The sequence below is a fragment of the Hyaena hyaena genome, unplaced genomic scaffold, assembly GCF_003009895.1.
Source record: "Hyaena hyaena isolate Hyena2069 unplaced genomic scaffold, ASM300989v1 scaffold_86, whole genome shotgun sequence".
Lineage (NCBI taxonomy): Eukaryota > Metazoa > Chordata > Mammalia > Carnivora > Hyaenidae > Hyaena > Hyaena hyaena.
The window spans coordinates 551,587-568,158 of NW_024080721.1; the positions used below are offsets into that span (position 1 = coordinate 551,587).

Sequence of the window (16,572 nt, forward strand, 5' to 3'; positions counted from 1 at the left end):
ACCGCACATCAGCTTCTCCTTCTCCAGTTCTAGAATGTCTCCTCTGGGGGGTTACTGAAGGGTGGGGTGGGAGACGCTAACTCCCTGCTTCACTTCTCGTGTTTCCACGGGGAGACGGAATCTCTGCTTCAGCCCAGGAGGAAGCCTGCCCGTTTCTCTCCAGCCCTTCCCTAGGCTGCGAGGGACGAGGGGTGTCTTCTCATGAGCTTTGTGGGGAGGCAGCAGGGCTGCCCAGCTCTGCCTGGCGTGAGGAGGGGACAGAGACCTGCCCCCAGTGCTGCCAGGGACTCACGTACCCGGCACAGTGCACTCTTAGCACAGTGTCACCTGTCCCTCTACAGCACCACCACGACTTACGACGCAGACCCTTCTGAGCGCAGTCACTCACTTTCTCGTGTGGAATTTGCCCTGTTCATGCCAACCCTGAGGGCTGGAACCCTCCTCCAGACAGGCCTTCCGGACCCCAATCTAGTTCCACCCACATCTCGCTCAAGCACCTGCCTTTCCGACAACAAGGCGCCCAGTTTTTACATATGCCTTCTGCCCCCACACTCTGCACACCCGCCACCTCGCTGACTCTACCTGGAAGAGGGAGCGAGGGCGCAAGGAGCAGGTGTGCACACCTACCTGCACTTCTCCGGGTGCTCATCACGCTTGTTGTTGAAGTCCAGGGAGATCTTCGCATCCAGGCCGATGCCAAAGTAATTGTTCATGACGCACTTCTCCGTGTAATACTCTCTGCAGAGGGGGTTCCGGGCCCATGAGAACCGCACTCCCTTCACAGCCCCCCCACCCCCAAGCAGTTCTCCCTGAGGGCTGCACTCGTGGCTCGTCCTTCAGTAGCGCTTTACGGGGCTCGGCCTCACATACCACCCGACGCGCCCATTTAAAAAGCAGGACTCGGTGATTTTTAACGTGCTCAGTCATGTAACCGTCCCTCGGCTCCCAATCCCCGACCCCGGCAACCTCCGACTGCTGTCTCCATGGCGCCTACTATGCAAGGTTCGTCTAAACAGGACCCACGAGCATCATGTTTTCAGAACTCATCCCTGCTCAGGACCTCACCCCTCTCGGTGGCCGAACGGCACTCTGCTGTAGACACGTGAGCACCGACGCACGCTGCGGGGGCCATGTGCTCACTCTTTGGCCGTGGCCCCAGGAGAGGTGCTCTGGGCCCCGTGGAAACCGGGCTGGGAGGAGCTACCCAACCTTGTCCCAGAGCCACTGTGCAGTCTTGCACTCCCACCAGCAGCGTGAACCTGACTGTATCTCTCATGTCTTCAACACGCCTCATGCATCCCTTGATCCGATGAGAGCAGCACATGCCGGTCCCCGGGGCAGCACCTCCGTTTCCCGAGTCCACTGCCCATGAGATTCATTTCATTCCAGCTTCTCGGCCTCCCCTGCGATCACTGTGCCCACCGAGGCCACACCAGGGCTCCGGGACCCTCCTTTCCCTCCTGGGGGACTGGCTAATGTAAGGAGACGCTGAGCCCCCACCCAGAGGAAGCAGCAAGGAGGAAAGTATGTGCCTAGCACTCCTGGGCTCCGCAGGAAATACGCCTGGGTCAGAACTCGGCCACATTTCACGTTAACAGTCATGTGCAGCTTGATTTGGGAAGCCATCCCCACATGGATGTGTTTTTATGACACATCTAATCTGAGTGCACCTAACAGCTTGGTGAGAGCAAAGCTCAGGGAGAAACTTTCCTGAGAGGACGACCACATGCTGACCAGTATCTACAGGTGCTGGGGAAATGGAGGGATCCAACCCAGAGAACCAGCACGGGGATAGGGGATGGGGGGTGGGGAGACCGGGCACAGGGGCCTGGGAAGTGAGGGACAGCCGGGCCCAGGGGCCACCGCAGGCAAAGGCAGGATGACCACAAATCTAGGGGCCCTGAGCTACAGCTGCCTAGAGAGGCCAGCAGCCGGCTGCCCAGGGTCAGTCTCCCGCTTCCTGAAGATGAGAGGAGGAAAAGACACTGATACCACTAGGTGTGGGGCATCTGGTCTCAAGGGAAGGGAACAAACGAAGCACTTGGCTCAGGGGGCAGAGGCTGCAGCTCTGGCCTTTCTGAGAAAAACAGCACCGGGGAAGGTCAGGACCAGAGCCCCAGAGGGGTGGGCAGGCGGCACTGTGGGGCCCGGGATGGGGACACAGACGTGCTTAGGCAGGCCACCGTGGCAAACAGGGCAGCAGAAATGGCCACGGTGCACACTTTGGCTCTGGTCCCCAGAACCCACGGAGCCTGTGCGAGCTGCGCATGTCTGCCCCTCCCCCAGCACGCCAGACACACGCAGCTGACAACAAGCAACCCTCTGCCACCCACCACGCTGCCCAGAGCTTGCGATCAACCAGCAGAAAGGAAAATCTAAAGACCAGATTTTCAAATCACCATTTGTCTCCATAGCGGCCTCCACACACAAAAGAACGAACTCCACTAAACTGCGTCTAAGTCCCCACCGCCCGAGGAACAGGGAGGAGGACACACTGCACCAACCCACAGAGCAGCATCGAACCTTCTCCCCTGCGACGGCAAACCCAGGATGGTCTCTCCCAGACCCGGCCCCAGAATCCAGGCCCCTGCAGCACCCACAGGGCAGAGCGGGTTAGGAAGGGTGTGGGGACAAGGTGCCAGCACAGCGCCAGCCAGGTACCGGAGCGCGACAATGACAAGGAAAACAGGGCCCAAGTCAGCTCCCAGCAGGCGCTTCTAACCCCACAGAGAACCTCAGACCCGGAGGAACGTTCGGGGGCACTGACACGTGACCTCTCAGGAAGCTGGGACAGGCCACGCCCATCACACGATTCCAACCCGACTCTTAGCTGCGGCATTTCTAGGTTTTCCTCTTCAGCTAACCAAAGCTGGGAAAGGATCACCTAGTCATCTGTATACGAATTCCTTGGACAATTCCAAATCTGTTTTCTGGGCACTGACATTCTCTTAACAGTGCACGCGCCTGGTTCACCCCCATACTCACAGGTTTTCTGGTTCCGAGTTAAAGGGGTCAGCGTTAATTAACAAGCGACTGATGACTGAACCTCCAGGCAAGGAACCAGACATCCCAGCCCGAACGTCTGTAGGGAGGGAACAGGAAGAGACGGTCAGGACTCACTGAATTAAGAGGTGTTCATGCCTTCAAGGCTGAAGGACATGTATTCTAAAACACTACTGTGATTAAATCTAAATAATATATAAACAGATCCAAATTCTGACACTTAAGTGGTTCAGATCAAAAACCACCATCATAAAGCCATATTCATGGGACAAAGCCAAACACAGTGGGCAGCAGAAACCAAACCTAAAGACAGTTTAAAAACCAGCTTATAAAGACGGTAAGAAGATGCACCGAAATGTTCTCTAGGTGCAGGCAACCTTAGCGTTCAGTCCTACAGCTTTGTGAAGCCAAATTCATGAGACAGAAACATCAAGAACACCCCAGGTGACCAGAACCGTCAAGGAATGTGCGCCCTTAAAGCATAGGAGCACCTGGGTGGCTCAGTCGGTTAAGCGTCCAACTTCGGCTCAGGTCATGATCTTAGGGTTCGTGAGTTCAAGCTGTCTGTGCTGACAGCTCAGAGCCTGCAGCCTGCTTCGGATTCTGTGTGTCTCTCTCTCTCTACACCCCCACCCCACCCTGCTCATGGTCTGCCTCTCCCTCTCAAAAATAAACATTAAAAAAGTTGTTTTTAAATTTTAAGTCATAAACATTAAGGCAGAGATGGAGCCCTGCTTTTAAACATTCTGCCAATCCACCCCTTCCAGTGATACCTATGTCTCTGATTAACCAAATATGTCTCATTAGCCTCACTGCCAAGGACTTCTGGAATTTTCTTTCCATTCAGTTGAGGTTCACCTCGAAACTGCTAAATCACTATGGGAACAGGTGGTCTGGCATGGGCTCTGCCAGGCCCAGGCGGCCTCAGGAAATCACCTGAAGCTGGTGAAGGGGCTCTGGTGCTACTCCTGCCTTCCACACCATGTGTGGACGCAGTTCTTCCGAAGGAGGAACTGCCTCAAGCCTACACTGGGAAAAATGAAAGCAAAGGCAGGAATGTGGACTAGGCCCAACTCCCCTGGTGGCTAGTTGCACCTCCTACGATCATGCCAGAAATGACAGGATGATTCGACTGGCTCCCCATCACAACCCTTCCCTCCCCTTTCCCTCAGGAGAACTCCTATTCATCCTTCAGTGCCCAGCTCAAGTATTGCCCTCTGAATGACACCTTCCTGGGGCACCATGCGGCAATTTGGGAGCTGGCTGCCCTTTATACTAAATGAGGGCACTTTTCACGCCATGACATGACTTTGGAATCCTGTCTCTGTTTCCCACAGAGGTAGATATAAACTCTTAAGAGGACAGGGCCCTGGTCACATTCATTCTCATGGCTCAGTGCCTAAGCTACAGACCCTGGACCTCGCTAGTTGGCAGGTATCGCCCCACCCGCACGGCACCGGCCCACAGACATGCTGGGCCAATCCATGGGGACACGCACTCGAGAACAGGATCTTGGTGTTCAGTGCTGGCAGCCCGTCCCGGCTTCCTGACTGCGGAGGAAGAGAGGCAGAACTGCCCAGCGTCAGACTTCCTTTGCTTATCAGCTTCTCACATGGGGATTTGGATACTATAAAAAACAGAACAGAAAACCATAAAACTGTCCGAAATGGAATATTACTCAAGTACTGCAAGTGGTCATGAGAGAAGCGATGGCTCTAAGGGCTGAGGGGACTGGGGGTGACAGTTGCCAGCCACTGGTCAGCCCCCTGCAGAGTGCAGAAGACAAGTCAAAAGGCAGAGGGGAGAGGAGGGAAATGGGAAGGGGGATGGAGAGGCAAGTGGGTCAGGACGCCCTCTAGAGGGCGACACAGGCGCAGCCAAGGCTGGGAAGGGGAGGAGGGGCTCGCTGCCAGTCCTGGGCGGGCCACAGTGGAGCTCAGAGTGGTAAGGATCCCAGTACTGGCTTCAGCAGACACCGCCCAGCAGCTGGGACAGGCCACAAGGGAGGGGGCTGCACACAGAAGGGAGGCAGTGTCTCCCCAGGGCCGCGGTCTGCGCTGGGGCTATTCCAGGAGGGATAAGGGGCCCCAGGCGGAGAGCCCACAGGCTGGGTGGTGCCCCAGCCAAAATGCATGGCGACTGGGCCTGGAGCAAAGTGCAGCTTGGAGGCTGCGGCCAGGCGTGCGTGAGCCCCAGGTCGGGACCCGAGGCGCACAGGGAGGCCCCAAGGGCCAGAGCCCCGCTGAGCCTGCGGTACACAGGCAGGTTCTGAGGAAAGCACGCTCCTTCCTACCGGGTCCTGCGGGGCCTCCCCCAGACCAGGAGGTAGTAGACGGAAACACACTGTGTGTCTGTGACTTTTTATACTGCCAGTGGCCAGAGCAATTCTGAGAAGGTGCCTAAAACTTCCAGGCCAGGCTTTCCCGCTACCGCAAGCCCGAGGGACCTGATCGCGGGGCGGGGGTCAAGACCGGCTGGTACCTTTGCGGAGGCTCCTGGCCTTGGCAACCCCACAGCTCTCGGTGGGACACACTCTGTCGTCCGACTTTGGGTCTTTTTTCTCTTCCGACTCCGAGAGACCTAAGGCGAAGCCCTCCTGTTCCTGAGTCTGGGCATTCTGCTCATCGACAGCTGCAAGGAAAGGATGCCCACGGCTGAGCACGCAGCCACGGGGCGTGCAGAGGACACCACCCAGCGACACCGCGCATTCCTGGCCTCAGTGAGCTTTCCTCCACTGTCCTCTCTGGGGAAGCCTTAGAGCCCGACGCTGCCACCCTGTCCCCACTGTTCTCCCGAGTCCCCGCAAGACCGCCAGGCACCTGGGCATCCGTGAGGACGGGCAGGGGAGAAGGGGGAGAGCCAAAGGGTGGAAGATGTGGAGAAGGGGAGTGGAGTGAGGGCACACAGCGCCCAGAGGGGCCGTGACAAGGGGCCTCCGCCTGACCATCATACCGGCGGGGGGATCACAACCCGTCACTCTCACTGAAGGACAAGGACAGAGCGAGTGGGAATGGGGTGGGAAGGCTTCTGAGGGAACGAGAGTGCACAGACGGAGGAAGGGAAGTGGCCACGTCACCATGCGCCGGCAGCGTTCCCTTCAAAAGTCAGACACCAAGTCTAGGAAAAGGGAGCGACCAGCTGGCAAGTCTTTAATCCTACCTAGTCCACCGAGCCATCCACTACCTGCAGGCTCATCACAGAGTCAGCAGCCGGGCCACCAGGCCCCAAGCACCCTCAGCACCGCAGCCTGGCGCCCACCTGGCCTCGGCCCCCACAGCGCAGGTGCTCCCGCTCTGCCCACCGCTCCCACCACCTCCCCTCCCGCTCGCTGGCCTCCCACCCCCGCCACAGCAGGGCCGTGTCCCAGCCTCTCTTTCCACCCCTCAGCCAACAGCCTCAGTCGCCGCCCAGGCCAGCCCACCTCTTGCAGGGCCCGCCCCTTGGCAAGGTCGCTGCACCACCTCTGGCCACCCATTTCTGCCAAGTTGCACCCGGGGTCTGACAGTGACGATGGGGTCAGGCCCCATCCAGGGAGCGACTCCCACCCAAGGACCGGTCTGCATCGTCCCCAGCTGGGGCGCTCTCTGCTCCCTCCAGCCCTTCCATCAGATGTGAGGATGGTGAAGAGGGAGACTGTTCCCCAGCGCGCTCTGGGACACAAGGTGCTGCCAGTGACCTCCGGGGGTCTGGTTCTGGCCTACACAGCAGATTCCTAGCTGTCTGTCACCATGTCTGGGGAAACGCGGAGGGCCCGGTGCTTGCTGGAGAAAGCTCCTTCATCATTAAGAGACCCACTACCTTTCTCTGTGTGTTCTATGATCTGCCGGATGGCCTTCTTCAGGCTGTTGGCCCTGAGCATGAGTTGTTCCCGGGGACGGAATATCTGCGGCCGGGCGGGGCACACCGACCCCACCGGGCGCTCCCCAGCGGAGCCGCAGCCGCTGCCCGCCCCGTCTCCATCTTCTGCCTCCTCCGCGATGGTGGGGGGCGGGGTGGGCAGGGAGGATGAGGCCTGAGACTCGTCGTCCAGGGTCTTCAGGAGAGAGTCCAGCTTCTCTTTCAGGACAGAGCACTGGCGGGAAACAAACGGAATGGGGCGGAGTGCTTCTCTGTCCTACAGCCTCCCACCCAGGAGCCCAGAGACGGACCTTCTTGGCCATGACCTCTGACTCCTCCGAGCTCTCTGTGGTCTTCTCATAGGCCTTGCCCACCCGAGCCACAAAGTCCTTCACCGTCTCGCAGAGCACTCTATGGGAGGAAACATGGAAAGACACTTTCAGAGAAAGTTCTGGCTGGGAACCAGCACCCTGCCAGGTGGACCCCCGGCTCCCCCAAAGCCACCGGGCACTCACTTGGCTGAGGAGATCACCACCGAGTGCTGGTCCGAGGTCAGGATTTTAGAAAGATGGGCCGCAACGGAGTCTTCATAGAAGAGAATTTGTTGCACCTGCAATTATCCCCAGACCCCCGAGCGGGGGGCGGGGGGGGGGGGGGTGTGACTCAATGCTCCCAGTGAGTTCTTCGCCCACCGTCCCTGCCAGCCAGGGCCTTAGCTCACTTCACACCCCAGCCTGAGATTCACCAGCGCTGGCTCAAAGATCTCAAAAGCTTCACCAAGGTGTGCACAGACAGATCTTAACAAAAAAGACCATGTCAAAAAAATCCTGCAAACAGCTCGTGCTGCTTTAGCCTGATTCCTCACCAGTGTGTGCGGGGACTGCAGGCTGTCATCCCAGCCGCTCACAGCAGCAAGGCCACCAGGCAGGCCTCGTCCACTGGGCCTCCGTTCACCGCGAAGCGCAGGTTTCTCTTTCTGGCTGGGAACCTGGCCCCCGCCCCTCTCCCCATCTCAGTGTAAATCACCCCCTTCACCACCCAGCTCTGCCCGCTGAAATGTGGTTACTGTGTGACAAACAGGCCCGAGCCTGTGGCCAGCCAGACACTAATTATTTTAGTCTTTGCAAATGTATTCTTCCTCTCTCAAAACGCACAAACCATTCTCTGCTCACAGGCCAGATCGAAGCAGGCCCGGGCACACCTGAGCTGGGCGTCGCCATGTGCAGACTGTTGCCCTAGCCCACTGTCCTTGACCCTCCCAACGGGGAGACAAATCTTGGCAGAGTGTTCTCTCTGCTGGGCCAGCTTGCCCAGGGGGATGAGCACAGCTAAGGACCCCGCGCTGCCCCAGCCTGGGCAAAATCTAGGCCCCGAGGGGATCATCACATCCGTAAAATGAAGAGAAGAGTGAACACCAAACTAGCACAGCCTAGGTGCAAGGGCGGCAGGATGGAGGGTGGTCACAGAGGATGTGGGACTAGAGGGGGCGCCGGGGGCCTGCTGGGGACAAAGGCAGTGGGGGCGCAGCCTCGGGAGTGTCCACTGCAAGAGCAGGGCCCCAGGAAGCCCCCAGATGACCCCGAAGCCCACGAGGCAGTCAGGATTGACTCGGCTCCAGCGCACCCCAGGCTGACCCTGCCCCTCCGCGGGTCTGACCTCGGGCAGGGCGTTCAAGGCAAGGAGCAGCTCTTCACCAGAGAGTAGGGGAGGTGGTGCGAACTGGTGAGTGGGCCAGTGAGATGGTGCTGGGGGCTGCGGGGGGTGGGTAGGGCAGGACAGCAAATACCTCAGAGCCCTCGCTGAAGTCCTCAGTGGTGGAAGAGGAGGCCGGCCGAGGCAGTTTGGTCTCGTAGGCCATGACGCTCCACCTGCACACACGAAAGCAGCTCTCAGCAGGTCAGCCCGGCCGCCAGGCAAGCCCACAGCACTACCTACCTGTAAGCCCTTCATCTCAACTCTGCATCCCTTCCCTTAGCTGAGAACAACCGTCACGAATAAGGCCTTGCGGCTCCCCTGAAGGAGGGGAAAGGGATCCCATAAATGAACATCTGCATCTGTGAGGAACGGGCTCTCCTCCTGCGGGTATGAACACCCCTCGGCCAGCAGCCAGCTCGCCAGGTGTGAGCGTTTCACAGGCACTGAAGGCACGATGCCTCCTTAAAGAGGGAAGCCGTGGCAGGGGCAGCCAGAGCGCACTCACACACCGCGAACCGCATCTCCGGGATCCTTCCTGAGACTACGGAGCGTTTTCAGTGAAGCCAATCCACCACAGGCATGTGGTTAGTGGGATTCCCTACATCTAGCTCAGAACTAAAAGTAGCTCACTCACAGCGGATGCCAAAGTATTTTTAAGCCCATATAGGACAGTTACCCAGAACTTAAGATTCTTCTGGAAATAGAACATGGGAAAACAGGGCCACTCAGCCATCTGACTAGGGTGACTCTGCTGACAGGTGTCCGAAGGGGGCAGAGCCACCTTCTCCAAAGCCCTGAAGGCCTCACAAGACTTGACCACTCCTAAGGGCACGGTTCCTAATTGGGTTGTTTTTTTTTTAACTTCTGCTTAATCTGATGAAAAGTTAAAAAGTATTAAAAAAAAAAAAAAGAATTCCTACTCAGGTTCAGTTTTTTCTTTTTTCAACAACAACAAAAAATCCTGAATTGACCAAATGGATGAATTCTAACCTCTCAACAACCCCACAAGGTAGCCGAGATTATTTTTCTTCTACAGATGAAGAGAGTGAACTGCTCAAATTCATGCAACTCCCAGTGACAGGGCAAGGATTTCCATCTCAGACCTGTTGGACCTTTTTTGTCTCTTATTGAAGTATAATTAACACGCTGTGTTATGATAGCTTCAAGTGTACATATACTGATTCAATAATTCTCATTCAGGTCCAGTTTCTACAGACAGTTAGTTGCACAGGACCTATATTCAAGGGACTCCGGGTGGCTCCGTTGGTTAAGCATCTGACTTTGCCTCAAGTCATGATCTTACATTTCGTGAGTTTGAACACCATGTTGGGCTCACTGCTATCAGCGCAGAGCCCACTTTGGATCCTCTGCCCCACCCCCACCACGCCCTTCCTTCTTGCTCTCTCTCTCTCCCCCCCCTCAAAAATAAACAAACAAACAAATAAATAAGAACACTGGTCAAGGTGACCTGCCTTGTTTAGCACAAGTACACCTTCTACTCACCGGTCCAGCATCTTGGTGCTGGCTCTTTCTAGTTTTTCCAAGATCTGCGGGAGCTGAGTGTCATCATCACAGGCTGAGCCCCAGCCTAACACACGAGCCAGGTCATTCCCTGTGCCGAGGGGCAGCACTCCCAGCTGGCACTGGCAGGGCACAGAGGAGAAGACACAGCATAAGCCCTCCTTCCCTTGCTATCTACAACGGTGGTTAAACGCAGCAAGAGGCCTCCTCTAAGAGGGCATGGCTCTCAGCTTCTAGGCAGAGCCCACTAGACAAGACAGGGGATCTTCCCACCTAAGAGAAGATTCCAGAACCATCTGTCCCACCCTCTCCCACATCTGTTTCTCATCGCTATGCTTAATCCTCTAGGACCTCTGTGGTGTAGATTTCCAAAATCCCCTCCCTTCCCATTTTCACTGCTATGGCCACAGTCCTGTCCCTCCCTGCGAGTATCTGAACCCACAGAGAATCATTCACCACCTCTCCATGCACTATATCTTACTCACCAATGCCAAGTTCATCTTCCAAAAACATCACTAGTGCCCTTTCACCCCCCGACACCTTCTCCGCACGCCCTCCCCGAGCAGCGGTGGGTGCTGCTCAGGCCCGGCCTCCACCTGGAACTCTCACTGGGCCAGTTCGGGCTCAGGGAGCTCCCTGGATGCGGGACCCCCGCCACGCAGTGTGCGGAGGAGCTGTCAGTCCTCCCAAACCACAGCACAGCCTGTGGCCACCCACCCTGAGGACACTGCCGAGGCCAGCACATCAGACGGAAGGCCCCGCCTGCCCAAGGGCGAGAACGAGGAAACCCAGCGCCTCAGGTGAAAGGAGTGGGCAGTGCAGTGAAGGCACAGCGGTGTTCCGGGCGGAGAGGGGACCTGCCCACCAAGTCAGGAGAGAGGAAGTCAGGAAAGCAGAGGAGGAGGAAGGAGTCACACCGGGGGCTCTGCCAGACTATGTTAGAGTCTACGCTTTATTCCAAAGCCAAGGAGGCACCAAGGAATGCTCAGCGGGGCGGGTGAGTAAGTGGCATTGCTCATGGGGAAGGTGTCCGTGGAGGAGCAGACGGAGGCCCAGGGTCAGCTGAGGCGTACTCAGCAGGATGCAGTGGGCAGCCTAGACACTCTGAGGTGTCAATCAACCCCACTGATTCACCAGAAATGAGGGAGGGCGAGGGCAGAACCCAGAACAGCTGTCAGATTTCTGGCCTGAGTGTCTGGTGGATGAGATTTTCAGACTCCAAGGAAAGAAACGCAGGATAGGTGGGGCTGAGTGGTGGGCTCAGTGCTGGAAATGCCAGGCTTAAGGTACCAGGAGGCATCTAGGGAGGCCAGAGGACAGCCAGGAAGGACAGAAGGGTGAGGGTGGGGCCTCGGGGAAGCCAGACTAGTAGGGGATCGACTGACCAGGACCAAGTGCCACAGAGAAGCCACAGTGACCAATGCTCACTGAACTCAGCATTCTGAGTGGATGAAAACGAATGACTGGTTTCCGCCCCCCCATCTTCTCGACTAGTGATAGTGAACTTATAAATAATCCTAGAAGCCACAAAACTTAAAATTGGGCCAAGTGTACGATTCCAATTTCACCACTAGGGAGCAGTATGTGCTTGAGTTGAGCAATTCCTCCGCACAGGCCTGATTCAGACTGTCCACTTTTCAACATCCTCCAGAGCCCAGGCCTAAATGCAGACAATAAAAGTCCACCCTGAGTCAGGAGAGAAGGCTAAGTCTCTGAAAAATGTGCTCGGGTCAGGTCGAAGTTTTGGGAAAAAACTGTCCTGAAAGCAAATGACAAAACTAGGAAAAATATGACCGAGGAGTTTGTATCCCTAATACAACAATCCTTAGAAATCAATTTTTTAGGGGCACCTGAGTGGCTCAGTTGGTTGTGTGTCTGACTTCGGCTCAGGTCATGATCTCACGGACTCGTGAGTTCAAGCCCCGCGTCGGGCTCTGTGCTGACAGCTCAGAGCCTGGAGCCTGTTTCAGATGCTGTGTCCCCTCTCTCTGCTCCTCACCCCACTCACACTCTGTCTCTCTCTTTCAAAATAAACATTTTTTTAAAAATAAATTTTTTATTTTATTTATTTTTTAATATTTTTATTTATTTCTAGGAGAGAGAGAGAGAGACAGCATAAGCAGGGGAGGGTCAGAGAGAGAGGGAGACACAGACTCTGAAATAGGCTCCAGGCTCTGAGCTGGCAGTCAGCACAGAGCCCGACGCAGGGGCTCGAACCCACGAACCGCGAGATCATGACCCAAGCGAAAGCCGGACGCTTAACCAACTAAGCCACCCAGGCACCCCTAAAAATAAATTTTAAAAAAAAACAAAAACCCAATAGAAAACTAGGCAAAAAACATGAACACGTGATTCATTTAAAAATCCATTAAGAGATATACTGACTTCAACAGTATTAAAGAAATAAAAATAAAACCGGTCTTTCCTTGTCTACTCAGGCAAAACTAAGAAGGTGAACACCACTGAAAAGGAAAGGACAGTTCCTATAGCGCCAGGAGCATGAACAGTGAGGCCCTGGTGGGGAGCAGCCTAAGGCACTGAGGAGGAATGGGAGCCGGTAGGCGAGCTGACCCGGCCGCACGGCTCTGCCGGAAGGAAAACCATCGCCGGGCTATTTACAGACGTGGATCACAAGGCAGAACACAGGAACAGGAGAGCGTGGGTAACGGGAGTGAGCTTACACTAAAACTGCATCACACCACCTGCACGTATTTGCACACATATGTACATATGTGCATATAGGTCAACAGGAGGTCTCAAAGTTCTCAGAACGTTACTGGCAGTGGTTAACTTTGGGGAGTGGGGATGAGGATGACAGAGCGGAGGGTGTAAAGTCCATGAACATTTGTTTTCCAAACAGGAAAACCTATTTTTAATTTAATAGTTCCCCCCCCCAAAAAAAATCAAAACCGAAGTCCTGACTTGACGCTCGGGTCTACCTCCGCCCCTCCCCACTGGCAGGAGAGACCGGGCAGCAGATCTACCCCCACCCAACGAGAGCCAGTGGGGGTGCCCCGGATGGCAGCCCTGGCCCCACCCACCTTGCTCCTGCCTGGGGCCTCCGGGGACGGGATTGCTCTCCGGTACCTCCCTGTACTTCTAGCTGTCAGGTTCCCATCCCTACGTCACAGCTCCAGGGCCCTGTGAGGCCACCAAGCTACCTGCTCTTCCCTCCCAGACCTTCACTGGGCCCTGCCGAGCGGCCAAGGAGCATCCTGTCACCGCAGCACCCCTCTCCCTGGCTGGGCCCCTCCACGGCCACACACCTGCTTGTGAAGATTGAGGCTGTCGATCTCAGAGAGCACCCAGCCAACACTGCCATCCCCACCACAAACCAGAATCCGGAATGTATCAAACTTCTGGAATAAGCGTAAGCTGCAGAGAAAAGAGAACATCAAAGAAATGAGGTCCAATCTAAAGGACAAATGACGGCCAGTCAGTCCTGCCCTGAGAGGCCCCACCTGCGCCCCTGCTGTGAATAAGCCTCTTGGAGTCCGTGCCCAAGGCTCAGGCCAGGGGGACCGCCCACCCACACCTCTGGGCCCACTGCCCCTCGCTCACATAGCTCAGGAGCCCCAGGCCTCAGGACTGTATGGGCCCCTCCTTCCTGGGCAGGAGGCCCATCCGCTCCCCACAAAGCTCATCTCCGTCTCCCTCCTGCGCTCCTCTTGGTCGCCCACCCCTACACACATGGCCCTTCGGGACATTCCCACAGCCTTCCGCTGACCCCTTGCCCTCCTCCCGAGAAACTTAGCCACGTTTTGGGTTTCAGGGACCACACAGATAGCGATGACCCTGAACGATGACCTCCAGGCCTTCCTGAAGGACAACACCGGTGTCTACCAGAATGCACCACCCAGTGTCCCACGGGCACCCCCTTATCCTAGGCTTCTCTCCTTGGGGAATGGAAGCACCACTGACCGTAGTTACAGGGCCAGACCCCATTGTCCCTCGGAGTGCAGGGCCACCATCGCCTCTCTCGTAGCCACTACAAGAGCCTTCTACCTACCTCCTGTCTCTTTCGGGCACCTCCAATTTGGGCCACCAGCATGACCTTCCCAAAACAAGTCTCATCCGGTGTCTAGCTTTAGAAGTTGCCACTCGCTTCCAGGAAAGGTTCAAACCTCTCAGCCAGTGCCACCTGCCCCAGCTCCGCCAGCCACCCCACCGTGTCCTCACCTCCCTGCACACACAGCACCCTCTAACAGGTGCCCTGCCTCCCTCGCTGCCATGGAAACACTAACTCTCCTCAAACACCAGCTCAGCAGAGAAACTGAGAGACTCTCTAGTTTAATTTATGTGCTCTCTCCCTGGGTTCCCAAAGAAGATGCCCACCAGCCTGACCAGTGACAAGTCGCCCTGTCTTGTGACCTTGACTGCCTGTCTGTGTGCTACGCACCCTGAAGACAGGGACCCCACCTCACTTGGTCTTGCATCCGGCACAGAGTCCAAGCCAGAAGTCCCCAGAAAACAAACAGGGATGAGAGACATTACACGAAACTTGGGTCTAAACAGAGCTGAGGTTCTGAAGCAAGAGGCTGCACTTGACCTTCACGTGAGTGAAATGGCCAGAGGGCATTCCCTTGGGGACACTGGCCTCTCTCTGGCCTTCTCCCCTGGAGAAGAGATGACACGTCCAGGCTGGCTATCAGGAAAACAAAGCCATATCTCCAAGTTTCATGGTGAAGACCTTGAGGTGAAGGCTGCTTCCCAGCAATGGGAACTTACTAAACCAACTCCTGCTGCACTAGTGTGGGCACTTCTGAAGCCACCTTGTCTCCAGCTGACTCCTGTGGGGGCCTAGGGACTTGGGGCATCGGGGGGCCCAGGGGTCAGGGGGCATAGGGGAGCCCGGGACTCAGGGGGCATAGGAGGGCCCAGGACTTGGGGGGCTCGCCAGAACAAGCACCCAGCAGCTCCCGGGTTGTGCTATGCAGCCCGCACTGCCCCTTGTCACCCCCAGCACCCACCCACCCAACAACCCTGGGCCCGTGCTGGGTAACAGCCGGCTCTGTCTGGGATACAAGGGCTTGTGATCCTGCCTCTGCCCCCATTTTCTAACCAAAATGACTTTTTTAACGACTCTTTATCAAGCCAACAGTGACTGTGCTCCCACATCTCTCGGTCCAGTGGTCTCTCTGTAGAAATTACAGAACGCCGCCTCTAAGGAACAGGATCGCAAGCTGCCCTCCGTGACTCTTCCCCAACAGAACCTTGTTGCTGGGATGGGGAAAGCGGCATGCCAGACCCCCACGGGGCCGGTGGGCATGATCCTGTCCCCCACCAGGCACCCAGGCTCCTTGAGGCTCCAAATCAGCACACTCCTAGGAGCCTCAGAAGCGAATACACATCAGAGAACGCGTTCTGAGAGCACTCTCTCCGACACATACCCTGGACAATCTCCCTTCCAGGTAAGGCAGCCTCTTAGAGCTCCTGCCTTGAACTGGAGCTGCCAAGCATGAAAGCTAAGAGTTCATTCAAATGACACAATTTACAGCAGCAAATGCCCTCCACAAACTATACAATGTTCCAAAGTAGAAAGAACACCCATCAGATCTCCAGCCGGCAGATAAAAGGCCTCATTACTTTGCCCCATACGCTGGGCTTCACATATCCGCACGCGTCACAGCATCTGTAAGGTACAAGACCTCTGGTGCCCTCCCCAAATAAAGAATCTCCCTCGTGGCCTCACTGGAGACAATGTCCTCCTTAGTGCTAGGCACCATTAGAAAGAATGAGGCAGATCTGTCACCAGTGACATAAAAAAACATCCACGCTGACACACGCAAAGAGCAGGCAGCACACGGGAGGCAACGAGAAGTAACCTGGTTTAAAAGTGTGTCATTTGAAAGCTAGAATGATGCGTAGCTCTACTCACTGCTAAGGGTGGTTCCCTCTGCTGATGGAATCTGGGGAGGGGATGGTTCAACAAAGACTATTTTCACCTCCTATTTAAGTTTTCCTGTATCTTTGAATGATTTTTTCCATTAAGTGTGCATTATGTTCAAAACTGTTTTGAACTCCAAGAAAGGTCTATTTTGTAAGCCTCCTACCCGAGGTGTGGGCCTCCGTTCATGAGGTCAAACACTTGGGCAGGGTTCAGCAGCTGTTTGAATCTTCTGAGGAACTTCACGCCCTGGTTGTCCCCACTTTTGGAGTTGACAAAGACCAACAACGGGCTTGTGCAGGACGGAGGGCACGTGGCCTTCCAGAAGCCTGGACGTGAGAATGGAACGGGAGGGAGAACAGAGGGTCAGTCATATGAAAAACAGCAGACACCCCAGAGAGACCTGTGACTGACACACACACGCCCAGTCACCAGCAAGACAGCACTAAACAGATGTCCACATGGCCATTCCCTACAGAGGAGGACAGGAGTCCCATCCGGTTTGACCTTATGTTTCCATGACCATGCGCCTCACCCCTGTTCTTCTGTCTTGCTGTCAGTCTGGAGGAGCTAGTTCCTGAGATCCGTACCCCAGCTTCCCACCTTTCTACCAATGCCCGTTAGCACAC

At 56.0% G+C, this 16,572-nt stretch overlaps 1 protein-coding gene across 4 annotated transcripts in view; it reads right to left on the bottom strand.

The window, feature by feature from the left end:
- DGKD (diacylglycerol kinase delta) overlaps positions 1-16,572 on the bottom strand; it is a 108,353-nt gene that overhangs the window by 17,177 nt on the left and 74,604 nt on the right. For 3 of the 4 annotated variants that reach the window (XM_039234501.1, XM_039234500.1, XM_039234499.1), the window contains exons 9-19: positions 16,110-16,272; positions 13,323-13,431; positions 10,039-10,178; positions 8,627-8,708; positions 7,356-7,450; positions 7,152-7,251; positions 6,802-7,075; positions 5,485-5,634; positions 4,502-4,630; positions 2,986-3,082; positions 628-738 (exon numbers count right to left, since the gene is read on the bottom strand). In XM_039234501.1, the coding sequence (XP_039090432.1) occupies positions 628-738; positions 2,986-3,082; positions 4,502-4,630; positions 5,485-5,634; positions 6,802-7,075; positions 7,152-7,251; positions 7,356-7,450; positions 8,627-8,708; positions 10,039-10,178; positions 13,323-13,431; positions 16,110-16,272 (1,450 nt within the window). The remainder of the gene's footprint in view (positions 1-627; positions 739-2,985; positions 3,083-4,501; positions 4,631-5,484; positions 5,635-6,801; positions 7,076-7,151; positions 7,252-7,355; positions 7,451-8,626; positions 8,709-10,038; positions 10,179-13,322; positions 13,432-16,109; positions 16,273-16,572) is intronic. The other variant, XM_039234503.1, reaches the window with a different exon arrangement.